We start from the raw sequence: 14,167 nt of genomic DNA, 5'->3' as shown, positions 1-14,167 counted from the left end.
CTGTGAGAGGAAGAACATCATGGCAGGGAGCACATGGTGTAGAGCAAAGCTGATTACTTCATGGTGGCCAAGGAGCAAAGAGAAAGGGGTCCAGGATGCCCCAATCCTCTTCAAGGGCATACCTTCAATGACCTAACTTCCTTCCACCAGACTCCACCTCCTAAAAGTTCCACCTTCTCCCAATAGCTGCACAGGCTGTGGATCAAGTCTTCAACACATGGGCCTCTGGGGCACATGACAGATCCAAACTGGAGCAAAGCCCTTTATATACAAAGGGACCCAATTCAGAGCCCTAACTCCTCTATCTGGCCTGTACACTTCAAGAAACATTATTCTACCTTTGCCCATCCTGAGGCAAACTTCTAGACAACCAGAAACCACATCTATAGCTCAAGCCTGTCATAACTGCTCAAACTAGATAGTTAAACTGTTCACCCTTCCTTACCTTTCCAGAGAAAACCCCAATGAAGGCTGTGGTCTAAACCTTCCCCTTGTTCCTGCCTTTTGCTTCCCGATAACCTTGATGTCTTTCTCATGTGGCCCTGTGTGATGTGGCATGACTGCCCCTTTGACCTGAGATAATAGACATTGTTCTCTGGAGCCTCTCCTGTGTCTCCTTTTGTGGCTGCACCTGACTAACTTATCTCATAGAAGAACAGGAAACAATATAAATAGCTTTAACATTAACATTTATATTTTTCTAATATAAATATAAATATAAATTTCAGATTCAGAATCAAAAATATCAGCTGACCTGATATCATTTTTTTAAATCACCCAATGCTTGCTAAATTACACATCCTTAGAGTATTAAAGTCAAAACATAATCTAAATTGGTGGGCAACTATTCAAGAAAAACTCCAGAATTGAAGAAATCATGAACTAGAAAATTTTGAATAGTCAGTTTTCCATATTTACTTTATTATAGTACATATTACAATAGTTTCAGATCCTGCAGTTTTCTGCATACTACACAGCACAATTATAGGTATTCTATCTCTTCTTTGAAAATCTCCCTTCCCTTAGGGTCTTCCCCAAAACCAAATCTCCCTCTGTGGGTGAAAGTTAATTGCTGCTATGGCTCCTAGAGAAAATCACATTTTTAAAGGTCATTCAAGCCTAGAAAACCAAAGGAATGAGTCTCTACTGATAATCATTTAGTAACCATACAATCACTACAGCAGTTGGTTATTCTTTTTTAAAGGCTAGATATGTTTCAAGTTCTAATTTGTGGTTGTCTCATGACCTCTTAAATCTTGAAAAAAAACAAGAAATAGTAAAATCTCTAAGCAAATGCACAGACCCCAGGCAATGTGAAATTATTACCACCTGATAAAAAAGTTCAGTTGTCATGCTGGAAGCGGAATCAGGAGGAGGAAACAAGACTATAAACTGGCCAAGGAATCCCTGTCAGGTGATAGCAAAAGGAAGGAGATGTTCAAATCCAAGGCCAAGGTGTGGTGAGTAGTCAAAACTAGGCAAACATGAATACTCACAGAGGAACCTGATAGCCACAGTTAAATCTGCCTCAGACAGGAGGCCTACTATATCCTTCCGTTCCCTAGTAATATCCCCAGAGTCTGCAGTGTAGTGATATGACAAACCTGGAAGTTTCCAACACTTCAGCCTTAACAAATAAGCTTCAGTCTTCTAGGAGGCTGTTTATCGAGTGAAGAGGAGTACCAGCTCACAGTGCAGGGTATGGGGAAACAAATCCACAGGTACAGCTCGTCTCAGGACAAAAGGTTCGCCTAGAAGCTTCTTAGCAGAGTTTGGAGGACAGCACAGCCTGTAAAAACAAATACTGATTTCTAGAGACAAAAGCACAGGAACACAATTGCTTAAAATGAACAGGGAACTATGGTGCATGCCTATAATCCCAGTGGCTCAGGAGGCTGAGGCAGGAGGATCCCAAGTTCAAAGCCAGCCTCAGCAACTTAGCAGGGCACTAAGCAACTCGAGACTGTCTCTAAATACAAAATAGATCTGGGGATGTGGCTCAGTGGTTAAGTGCCCCTGGGTTCAATCCCCAATAGCAAGAAAAAAAAATGCTTAAAATGGAAGCCTTTTCTTTGTGTTCCCATGTTTCTCTCATATATATGGTTCATCTTATTTAATATAATGGTTTTCCTTATTTATCTTCTTTCACTGGAATATAGATTCTCCTCAACTTATGATGGGGTTATGTTCTGATAAACCCACAGTAAGCTGAAAATATCATTAAGTCAAAAGGGCATTCAATAGGCTGGGGGTAGAGCCAAGTGTTTAAAGCATATGCTTAACACACACAAAGCCCTGGGTTCAATTCCACAGTATCAAAAAAAGATCCTTTAGTAATCATATGACTGACTGGGAGCTGTGGTCTACTACTGCCACCCAGCATCATGGTATTGCTAACTCAAGAAATGATGAAAATTCAAAGTGTGGTTTCCACTGAATGGGTATAGCTTTCACACCATCATAAAGACAAAAAATTTTAATTCCAACCATCATAAGGTAGAGACCATCTGTATAATATTTCTGAGGGTATAGATGAGGCAAAAACCACTATTCATCTGTGCTCCCAGGATATGACACAGAATAGGAGTTCAACACATAATTTGGTAAATGGAATGAGAAGCCTAAGTCAGGTACTGTTCCATATGATTTGCACACAGAAGGCAATTACTGTTCATTGAATTATATTCATCTATTGAAATTTTTCAAAGTAGATCACCTCCCCCCAGCCCCATTCTCAATGGCTCACTGCAGAAAATGCAGTCACAGACAAAAAAGAACAAAATTTCACTTATAAACTCATTTAGAGAAGGATCACTACTCTGAACTTTTCAGCATATATCTTACAAATATGTGCATTTAGGTTGATTTTTAAAGATGTAGTCACACTGTACATAGTTTGTATTGCTTTACAACCCACTTCTTCACTTAATACATCATGAGCATCTCTTCATGATATGTAAAGCTACCCCACTTTTACTGGTGATATGCCACTTCACTAGATAAATTTAACAGTTTATTTTTATAATTCCTTGCTACCTAATCTAAGCTGCCTCTAACCTTTTGCTGTTTCAAAAAGTCCCTCTGTGAACATTAGTAGTTATAGCTTTGCACATAATTTTATTTATTTAATGGAACTGCTAAGTTTAAGAGACTGTATTTTTAAAGGCCTTAAGACATTTACCACTAAACTGTTCTAAAATGATTGTACCAGTTTAAACCTAAGGAAAGTGGAAGAGTATCTGTTTCCCTGGATAACACATTTAAGCAGCATTGTACCTTTAAAATCAAGTACAGGACAAAGATATTCAGTATCACATTCACAATGGAACGTTTTTAATACAATAAGGAAAAATAAATTTTGGAAGGAACAACTTTGCAAACATTATGCTATGTGAAAGAAGTCAGATGCAAAGACTCATACAATGGAGGATTCAATGTGTATGAAATGTCCAGAAGGGGTAAATCTATAGAGACAATAGATTAGTAGTTTCCTAGGACCATGGCGAGGGGAGGTAAGTGAATGATTTCAACAGCATTTTTTTTTTTTTTTGTGGTGCTGGGGATTGAAACCAGAGCCTTGTGCTTGCAAGGCAAGTGCTCTATCAACTGAGCTATCTCCCCAGCCCCTACGGTTTCCTTTTGAGATGACAAAAACATGCTGGAATTAGATGGTGGTGATGGCTGCTCAAGTCTGAGAACATATCAAAATTCAATGAATCATATACTTCAACTGGGTGAACTATGACACATGAATTCTATATCAACAAAGCTGTTGAAAATAACGTATCTTAAAGATTTTCATATAGAAACATCATTGTATACACTAGTACAATGTTCAATGGTGAACAAAGCACATTTGCTTTAATCCGTTCCCTTCTGATGGTCTTTCAGTATATTTAATCTTTTGCTGTTAAAATACTGCAGTAACTTTATACATGTCACTTTACATGTACGAATTTTACCTGTAGAATGAAGCCATGAAGATGGAATTACCAGTTCTAATAGTATGTATACCTTATAAATTTAATCTATTTCTAAATATCCCTCCAAAAGGAGGGGACCAACTTCCATAGGGTTAGTACTCAATGTATAACAGTAAGTTTTTAATATTCATGCTTCCCCATTATTATCAAAAGTATATTATCAAACTTTTGTACTTTTCCCCAATCTGAGATGTAAAGAGTGGTATCAGTGTACTTTTATTTCATTATGGGAAAGGCAGTATCATTTCTTGGTTTGTAAATATGTTTATGTCCTTCTGTTCATATCCTGTTTATTTTTCTGCTGAGTTGTTCTTTTTCTTACTGATTTCCAGGAGTCTGTTATATATTAAAAAGTCTTTGTGATATAAACTGCAATTTCTTTTGTCTTCTGTCATTGCTTATGGTGCTTTTCATAAGCACCATAAGTTACTGACTTAAGCATGTAAGTTACTGACTTAAGTTTTATTGAGATAAAATCCATATACAATATACCCTACCCACTAACAATTCAATGATTTTTAGTATATTCACAGAGTTCTGTATCCATCATCACAATCAATTTTGGAACATTTTCATAAGCCCAATATTCCATGCCCCTCTTAGCAGTCACACACCATTTCTCCCCAAAACCAACACTGGCCCTAGGTAACCACAAATCAATTATCAAAATTCAATGAATCATATACTTCAAATCTATAAATTTGCCTACTGTAGACATGTCATTGAAATGGAATCATACAATATGTGATCTTTTCTGTCTGGCTTTTGGATGTATTTTGCAACTATTCTTTTTTCTATTCCATGGGTTGACTTTTCCCTTTTTTTCAGGGAGAGGGTATTAGGGATTGAAGCCAGGGGCACTTAACCACTGAGCCACATTGCCCCCAGTCCTTTTTTGTATTTTATTTAGAGACAGGGTCTTGCTGAGTTGCTTAGCACCTTGCAGTTCCTGAGGCTGGCTTTGAACTCAGGATCCTCCTGCCTCAGCCTCCCAAGTTGCTGGGATTACAGGTATGCACCACTGTACCTTTCTTTATGGTATCATTTGATTTTTTTAAAAATTATTTCAATAAACTTTTTGTCCTTGGGCTTTTGATGTCATATCTAAGAAAACCACCTAATCTAAGGCCATGAAGATATACAATCATATAGGTTTTCTTCTAAGAGTTCTTTAGTTTCAGCTTTCATTAAGTTCTATGACACATTTTTATTTCATTTGTTTATAGTACAACAAAGGGAGAAGTTACATGTGTCTCAGTGACATTTCAGTCAATAACAGACCGCATTTTTTACAATGGTTCCATAAACTTATTTTACTTAGTAACACCTTAGCTATCATGGTTTGTGTAAGTACACTTTGCACTATGGACAGTCACCTTATGACTCCTTTCTCAGATCATATTCCTGTAGTTAAGCAACACACAACTATATTTTTATATAGTCGAACTGAACAACCTCTTGTTACATGGCTTCTGAATTCTCAGAGGGCCTTCTGTACTCGATTATAATGAATTTTATGATTTCCTAGGGTAAAGTTATAGTTCCCCCTTTTTTACCATTTAAATCTTTGATTACTTTCTAATTCATCCTGGGTTTACAGCTTCTTTTGTTCTTGTCATAGCTACATGGCTGTCCAACACCATTAACTGAATAATTCATCTTTTCCTCCACTGATTTGAGATGTCACCTTTACTAAACATTCAGAAATATTTTAAGCCAGACATGATGGTGCACATAATCCCAAAGACAGGAGGCTATGGCAAGAGGATCACAAGTTCAAAGCCAGCCTCAGCAACTTAGTAAGGCCCTGTCTCTAAATAAAATATTAAAAGAGGGCTGGGGATATGGTTCAGTGGCTTAAGGTCCCTGGGTTCAATCCCAGGTACCAAAAAGAAAAAAAATTTTAAACTGTATAATGAAAATAAACGACAGGTAGAAGAGTAATGGTTCACAAATAGAAAAGGAAATAAGACTAAAAACATCTGGGCCAGTTTTTTTTGAGTGAGAGAAGCCCTTTGATAACGTTCTCAATTTTCCATGATTTAGTCTTAGTATACCTTCTGGAGTGGAATTAACATTAGTCATTTATATTTTCCCAGAAAAATCACCCATTTCATGTAGATTTTCAAATGTTTTAGAAGTAGCTGCACAAGTACTTCCTTATAATTTAAAAAAATTTTCTCTATATCCATAAATTTACTGTTTTTCTCATTTATGACTTCATGGTTTTATTATACGCCTTCATATTTTATCTTTTTTTAAATATTTTTGACAGTACTAGGGATCGAATCCAAGAGTCATCCACCCCTGAGCTATACTCCCAGTCCTTTTTAAGACTGATTCTTGATATGCCCTGTCTGGCCTCAAACTTGCCATCCTCCTGCCTGAACCTCTAGAATCACTGGGATTACAGGATTGCACCACTATGCCCAGCTTTATCTTTTTTTCTAAGAATATTTTATTGTTCACATGTCAAATGTTAACAGATTTTTTTGCTTTATAGTTCATTAACTTATGGAATTTTTTCCCCACAGTATTAGAGACTGAAGCCAGGGTCTCACACATGCCTCGCAAGCACTCTACCAGTGAGCTACATTCTAATCAGTTTTCAAATCAATGAGCTAAAAAGGAACAATAAACTTAAAGAAAACTGAAGGAAGAGAAAAATCAGCAATAATAAAAAAAATCTAAGCCGGGCTGGGGATATAGGTCAGTGGTAGGATGCTAGTGTGTGTGAGACCATGGGTTCAATTTCAAAAATCAAAATAACTGACCAGGGCCAAAACTAGAGTGAAGTGAGAGTTGCAAACATTTGGTGCAAAATTTAATAGGCCACCAAATATCTCTGTAATCAGAATAAAACTTTAATGCAATATTTTAGAATACCAAATTGGAAAGTTCCAGCCAGCAGGCTAGCCACCTATTTTATAAATGTTTTATTGAACACAGTACCAAGATTACAGTAAGGCACTGAGGCAGGGTTTATCAAGTGCAGGGGCACTTAAAATTAACACATACTAATTTTACATATTTATGGGGTACACGTACTAACCAAATCAGGACACTTAATATCTCCAACTCTTTATGTTTAGCATTTGGAGCCTTAAAGCTCCTCACTTGTAGTTATTCATAAAACATATAAAACATATAGTTCATAAGTTATTATGAACTATAATTCCTCCACTATAGTGTAGAACACTAAAACTTATTAATTCTAATTAACTGCATTTCGATACCCATTAACCAACCTCTCATAACCCTCCTCTTCTCACCCTTCCCAGCACTTGTACACAGTAAAAGAAACAACCAGTAAAGAGACAACCTATAGGATGGGAGAAAATATTTGCAATCCATTCATCTGACAAAGAATTAATATCTGGAACATATAAGGAACTGAAAAAACTCAATACCTAACAAAATTAATCCCATTAAAAAATGGGCAAATGGCCAGGCATGGTGGTGCACACCTGTAATCCCAGAAACTCAAGAGGCTAAGGCAGGAGGATTTCAAGTTTGAGGCCAGCCCCAGCAACTTAGTGAGATCATGTCTTGAAATAAAAGGGTTGGGGATATCACTCAGTAGTAAAGCACCCCTGGTTGAAACCCTAACACCAAAAGAAAAAAAAAGGGCAAATGATATGAATGGACACTTCTCAAAAGAAGAAATTCAAATGATCAACAAAAGTATGCAAAATTGATCAATAACATGAGCCAACAGGGAACTGCAAGTCAAAACTACAATATAATGTCATGTCATCTGAGGTAGAATGGCTATTATAAAAAAAAGTCAAAAATTAAATGATGATGAGAATGTGGAGAAAAGGGAACTCTTACATAGTGTTTGTGGGAATGTATACTAGTATAGCCACTAGGGAACAATTTGGAGTTTCCTCAAACTAAAAATAGATCTACTATATGATTCAGCTACTCCACTTTTGGGTAAATATGGCGATCATATTCAAGAAATGAAATCATCTAACCCAAGAGATAAATATACACCCATGCTCATTCCAGCACTATCCACAATAACCAAGACACAGAATCAACCAAGATGCCCATCAATGTATGAATGGATAAAGAAAATGTGATATACACAATGGAATTTTTTTTTTTTTTTTTTTTGGCAGTGCTGGGGATTGAACCCAGGGCCTTGTGCTTGTAAGGCAAGCACTCTACCAACTGAGCTATATCCCCAGCCCTGGAATATTATTCAGTCATAAGAAAAGAATGATAGCCTACCACTTACAGCAAGCTGGATGGAACTAGAGATGTTATGTTAAATGTAATAAGTCAGAAACAGAAAAATAAATACCATATATTTTCATGTGTGGACTCTTTAAAATGAAAAAAAAAAAAAGGCTGGGGATGTAGCTCAGTGGTACAGTACCTGGGCTCAATTCCCAGTACTGCAAAATAAATAAAAAGAAATTAAAGTATTGCATTAAAACTTCATCTCAATCACTATAATTTGACACTCTCTTAAAACTATGTATCCAAAGTTAGTGCCTATCTTGCCTCACTCTAAACCTGGCCCTTAAATGACTCTTGAAAGTGGTATGATTTTTTTGTTTAAGTTTTCTTTATGCTTCTCTACATTTTCTAAATTGTGCACAGTTAAGCATGGATTACTTTGATAATCAGAAAAATTAATTTTTAACAAGAAACCAAGACTCACTCAATGATGTTCCTTGTGGTTTCACCATGGGGCTTGCAGGAAACAAAAACTAGAGTGCGGATGGCCCTGCAGTTTCGAATGGCTTGAACCACCTGGTAATCTGATGGTAAAAATGACTTATTAACATAATTAACCTATCATGGTCACATTATCATGAATTCCTAACTGACAAGGACCTAGGATTGGTTAGGAATACAGGAGAAGTTGATAATCAGACCACTGGGAGTCCCCTTAGCATGGTGTGGGAATGAGGAATCAAAGCTGGGCAAACATCATAGGGAACATCCAATTAGTCATTCCTCCTTACGAAGTCCAGCGCGGGCTGGGTTCACCACAGCGACAATTAACTGCCCATCCTCCTTTGATTTGAGTAGCTGTGGCAAAATCTTCTCTGCTGTACCAGCGTAAAATTCACAGTTGGTGATGCCTGCAGGAGAGATGCCCACATGACATAACGCAACCCCAGCAAGGGAGAAGGTTCAGCTTTATTGAAATGTACAGGAGCCAGGGCTCTGCCATCTTCCTTTCGATTCTAGCATACCTATAAAAAACAATGAAAGAGAAGCATTTGTATCTGCTTCATTTTTTCCAAAGTATTTTGGAACATCTCAGAAAACCTTTCAGCTTGAAAGACTAGATAGTATTATTTTACAACTTAATGACTCACATGTATGTAAGTACCTATAGCACTCAAGAAACTTGACTTTTACTCAAGCATTCTTCCTACTGGATCGGAGGATTTCACTCAATGCCACAAGACCTATCGGAAGGTGGGGTAGAAGGAAAAAGATAATCTGTTTTCTATATTGCAGTTTGGCATGATTTTATTAGAGGAAAAGGTTCTGCTGCTGAAAATATGTTTAAAACTTGTCGTATTACACAGTGATGCCTTGTGATTCTAATGTCAAGAAGTCTCTTTTGTCCAAAGTTTTAAGAGTTTCCTTCCTATAAGCTAGGCTTATTGCTTCCCTCAGGCTTTTCTGGACAGGAAAAATTAGATATTTGGAACTTTTCCAGAAAAATCATCAGGACCCAACTCTTCCAAAACTTTGCTTCCAAAGTTCAGGGATACAGTAGTTCCCCTTTCTCATATAACCCTTTCCATATTATGGAAACAACTGCATCTCTTTTTTTCCCCAGTCCTGAAGATGGAAGATAGGACTTTGCACACATTAGGCAAGTGTTGTACCACTGAACTACACCCCAGTCCATCAACTGTATCTCTTAATTGCTTCCAAGATTATGACTGCATACCATTGAAAGCTGCAGTCCACCTGGCATCCTCTACGGCCTGCTCCACTAATTCAATCCCGATGATCTGGAATGCATGCCGAGCTAGATAGAGGCCAATCACACCTGGAGAAATTAGAGGATATGAGAAAGGTATTTGAGGGTTTTAAACAGTTATGCCTGCACCATCTATCCCACCACCCTAAAGTGGTCCTGAGTATTATGTAGACAGCATTTGGGAGCTCAGCAGCATGCAGCTTCTTCCTTGGGCTACCACTTGCCAGTTCCACAACAGATGTCAAGAAGGATGGTATTAGAATTCACTCCGCTCAGCTCCCCCACAGTTTGATACAGTATCTCTGCACCAGCAGTGTTAATCTGGAAAAAGGCATCTGGAGAGATGCGAATCTTTAAACCCAGGAGGTCTTCAAAGATGTGAGGCTCCCCAAATAGGAGCTGGTAGGGGGACTGCTGATGGTTACAATGGGTCATGGTGCTGGAAAAGAAAAGAACAAAGCATCTTAGAATGGCAGACCATTCCATCTCTAGTACTTGGTTGGGAGGGAATGCCCCTCATTTCAGTAAAGAGAGCTTCCTTGCCATGGCTGAGGGCTCTGTAGGAATTCCACTCTCAAAAGATGGAGGCACATGCATATACTCTCACTTTTACATTCTGGCCTGGGTTCTCAGACCTCGCTGGTAAACAAGAGCCAGGACCACTCAGCCCAGATCCTCTGCTGTCAATAGCCCTTCACCAGCAATCCACAAACCCAGACTACGGCAAGCCATCAGGTTCCTACTTGCTTGTTTGGCTGTCCCAGGTTTACCATTCCTGGAAGTAAAGTGAGGTCAAGTCACAGACTGCTCCAGGGCCTTTGATGAAAAATTCCTTTATGGCTTCCTTCTGAATATAGAGCTCCTCCTGTCCAGATCACAAAATCAGGAGTCAAGGAAAGATTCACCTCTAATAAATTTTCTCTCTGAGTTCTATGTTAATCAGTCCTACAGCAGTCAGACAAGAAGATACATTTATCAAATCTCATTATAAATAACACTTAACATAAAACAACGTTCTATAAAAAGAAAATCACAATAGAAGCTCTGCCTGACTTTTCAGCATTTACCAAATCCTATACAAGAGATGTGGCACTTTCTTTAGATAGAGCTTCTAATAGTTCTCTAAACAAAGTTTGAGTTATTCTTGTTGTAAACAAGAAGCTAAACTAAGCTTCCATCCCATCACACAGAGGCAATAACCTTTCCATTCCTTTCATCTTCTCCACTTCAGAAATCCCAACCACCCACCCAAATACCACCTCAGAAGATGTGAGTCCTAGAGGAAATGAAAGAGGAAACACAGAAGAGTGAGAATGGTAGCTCCTTTTGTTTAGTTCAGAACATGTGAAAAATCCTTACATTATTACAGAGAGACTAAACATTAGCTTGACACACATGTAGTTCAATAGAACATGTTGGAGCTGCTGTGCACACCTATAAATCCAGCAGCACAGGAGACTGAGGCAGGAGGATCATGAGTTCAAAGCCAGCCTCAGCAGCAAGGCACTACGCAACTCAGTGAGACCCTGTCTCTCAATAAAATACAAAATAGGGCTGGGGATGTGACTCAGTGGTTAAGCACCTCTGGGTTCAATCCCCAGTACCAAACAACAACAACAACAACAAAACCATGTTAGAGCCACAGAATTAAAAACACCAGGCCAGGAATCAAAGGATCTATATTCAAACCCTGGTTTTGCTATTAACTGGCTCTTTAAACTTGAGTATTTCTATGCCTCCATTTGCTCATCTTTTAAAATGAGAGTGAAAACATTCTTCTTTCTCCTGCCTATTCCTAAGTATAGGAATGCTTTAATATGGGAATATTTGAAAGCTAAAAATGCATTATAAGGACTGGGATTGTGGTTCAGTGGTAGAGCACTTTCCTGGCATGTGTGAGGCACTGGGTTCGATCCTCAGCACCACATATAAATAAACAAAGGCTCATCGACAACTAAAAATTTTTAAAAATTACTAAAAAAAAAAAAAAAAAAAAAAAAAACCAAAGTGCATTACAAATGCAAATTATAATTTGAAAGGCCACTATACCACTAATGCATGTGAAGTATTATCTGGACTATAAAACACTGACATTCCAGTCTCTATAGAACTGGCTTTTGGGCTTAGTGTAAAACATACTACTACAAGCAAAGTTCTTGTGAAAATACTTAGGAGGTCTTGAATGAAGATAAGTTTGGTAGCTTAGCCACAGTCTCTGCAGTTTTACAGATTGCCAGCAGTATGTATCCTTTCTGACTTCTCCTCATTCCCAAACCCCCGGCCTCAAATTTCAGAAGTATTTTGTGGATGTGTAATTTCTACTACCAGCCCCAAAACTTCCAAAAACCAACTGTAGCATAGTAATTGTGTTGTTACAGAAGTTGTCCCTTATCCTGTGAAGCTCACCTGACTTAATTTCTGGGGGTGGAAAATGATGATAGCCATTGTATGTCCTTCACTATTGGTACGAACTATGAGCTCACGCCAATAACCACCTTCATGAAACAGAAGACAGGGTTCCATTGGAGACTGTCGAAGGAATACTTCATAGTACTAAGAAGAAAAGAGTATCATTACATGGGCAAAACTGTCAAGTTCCATAGCTGATTATTCTGTTAGATGCCTGGAGCTATATTGTGCTCCCCAAAAATTCACATTAAAACCTTTACCCCCAATACCTCACAATGTGATTGTATTTTAACATGGCCTTTAAAAATGTGATTAAGTTAAATGAGGCTTTTAAGGCAGGCCTTAATCCAACCTGACTGGTGTCCTAATAAAAGCAAATTTGGACACAGAAAAAAATGGCCTTTTTTTTCACAAAAGAAACCAAACCTACTAAGGACTCTGGCCTCAGACTTCTAGCCTCCAGACAGTGAAGAAGCAATTTCTGTTATTTAAGTCATCAACTCCGTGGCATTTCACTATGGCAGTCCTAGTAGAATAAAACAGTAATATAAAAAACATGAACCCTGCCCTGTGACCTTACGGAAGACACAATCCATTATATCTGAAACTGAGCTCCACAAAGGTTTACCTCAGTCTGGCACATAATACATGCTCAATAAATATTTTTCAAAGAATGTATGAATAAACAGGAAAGGTATTCAGACAGCATCTCAGTTCATTCTATGTATAATACGGAATAAAGTTTCCATTTCCGTGAATTCCTCCTAACAGCAATTCCTGATGTCTAAGCTATGATTCATTCTTACTTATAACTTCCTGATATAAGCCTATCATTTTTACATCATATAACCAAATACCAACTGCATTATAGATTAGTTGGATCCTCCATTTCCTCCTAGTGAATACAAGTCAAATGTAACTCTGATTTAGCTGCTGTGATCTCAAAAATTCTTAAAGACAAACTTTTCAAACGAAAGCCACTTGCTACAAGACACACTGTCAGATTAAGTCCTTTTGTTTTCATAATGCATGTAATCTTACTATACTTTCAAATGAACTCCAGCTTATAAAGGGAAGGGCAGGTTATATCAAAAACTAGTGGTGAGAGGTTAAAATCATTTAAGGATGCACTTGATGGCTTTTGCTATATTTTCATATAAATGCAATAGAATATATGCTGAACTACACTGAACATATTCTTCAGATTTTGAGGTTGATGATTTAAAGAAAGAACAGTTATTTACTGGCTGCTTAGAAAATAATGCTTTTGGGAAGCAAGATCTAAATGTCACAGAGGTCCTGAAAGGATAATTGAAAACCTGAGCTTGACCTGGAAGATCGAGTAAGAAAGCCAGCTTCTTTATTGAATGACCTAAGGCTTTTCTTTCTTCATTGTAAAACAGAGACACTCCTATTCATCTATGAGAATGCCTAAGTATTAAGACCGAAGGGGCTTTCTGGTTAAAATAATAGATATGCCTTTTGAAAAATACTACTAAAATGAAATAAAGGAATAAGGCCTAAATTTATTTAAGCTTATTGTGTGAACAATGCTTTCTTCTCTTCTGCACTATCGCATTCTGGCCTTACTACTAGAACATTCCAATCCATACACAAGCAAGCTTTTATTCTCCCACTTTAAGGAAAAAAGGAAACTTCTAGACTCCACATTCCCCACTAGTTACTGCTCCATTTGTTCCCCTTCACAGTAAAACTCAACAAGCACAATAGTCACTGCCTCCTATTCTTCTTGTATTTGCCCACTTGAATCAGGTTCTCATTACTCCATCAAAACAGCTCACATTAAAGTCAC

At 37.7% G+C, this 14,167-nt stretch overlaps 1 protein-coding gene across 6 annotated transcripts in view; it reads right to left on the bottom strand.

The window, feature by feature from the left end:
• The window catches only part of TRMT2B (tRNA methyltransferase 2 homolog B), a 42,925-nt gene that overhangs the window by 59 nt on the left and 28,699 nt on the right, over positions 1-14,167 (bottom strand). For 4 of the 6 annotated variants that reach the window (XM_079124072.1, XM_079124070.1, XM_079124071.1 and 1 more), the window contains 7 exons: positions 12,352-12,440; positions 10,716-10,810; positions 10,170-10,384; positions 9,913-10,014; positions 8,966-9,085; positions 8,659-8,758; positions 9-1,789 (listed from right to left, as the gene is read on the bottom strand). In XM_079124072.1, coding sequence (XP_078980198.1) covers positions 1,663-1,789; positions 8,659-8,758; positions 8,966-9,085; positions 9,913-10,014; positions 10,170-10,384; positions 10,716-10,810; positions 12,352-12,440 — 848 coding nt within the window. In that variant the 3' untranslated portion in view covers positions 9-1,662. Of the gene's footprint in view, positions 1-8; positions 1,790-8,658; positions 8,759-8,965; positions 9,086-9,912; positions 10,015-10,169; positions 10,385-10,715; positions 10,811-12,351; positions 12,499-14,167 lie in introns of those variants that run through there. The other 2 variants (XR_013761146.1, XM_079124073.1) reach the window with 2 other exon arrangements.

Source organism: Sciurus vulgaris (assembly GCF_902686455.1).
Source record: "Sciurus vulgaris genome assembly, chromosome: X".
NCBI classification, from domain to species: domain Eukaryota; kingdom Metazoa; phylum Chordata; class Mammalia; order Rodentia; family Sciuridae; genus Sciurus; species Sciurus vulgaris.
This window is presented reverse-complemented; position numbering and strand designations above follow the sequence as displayed.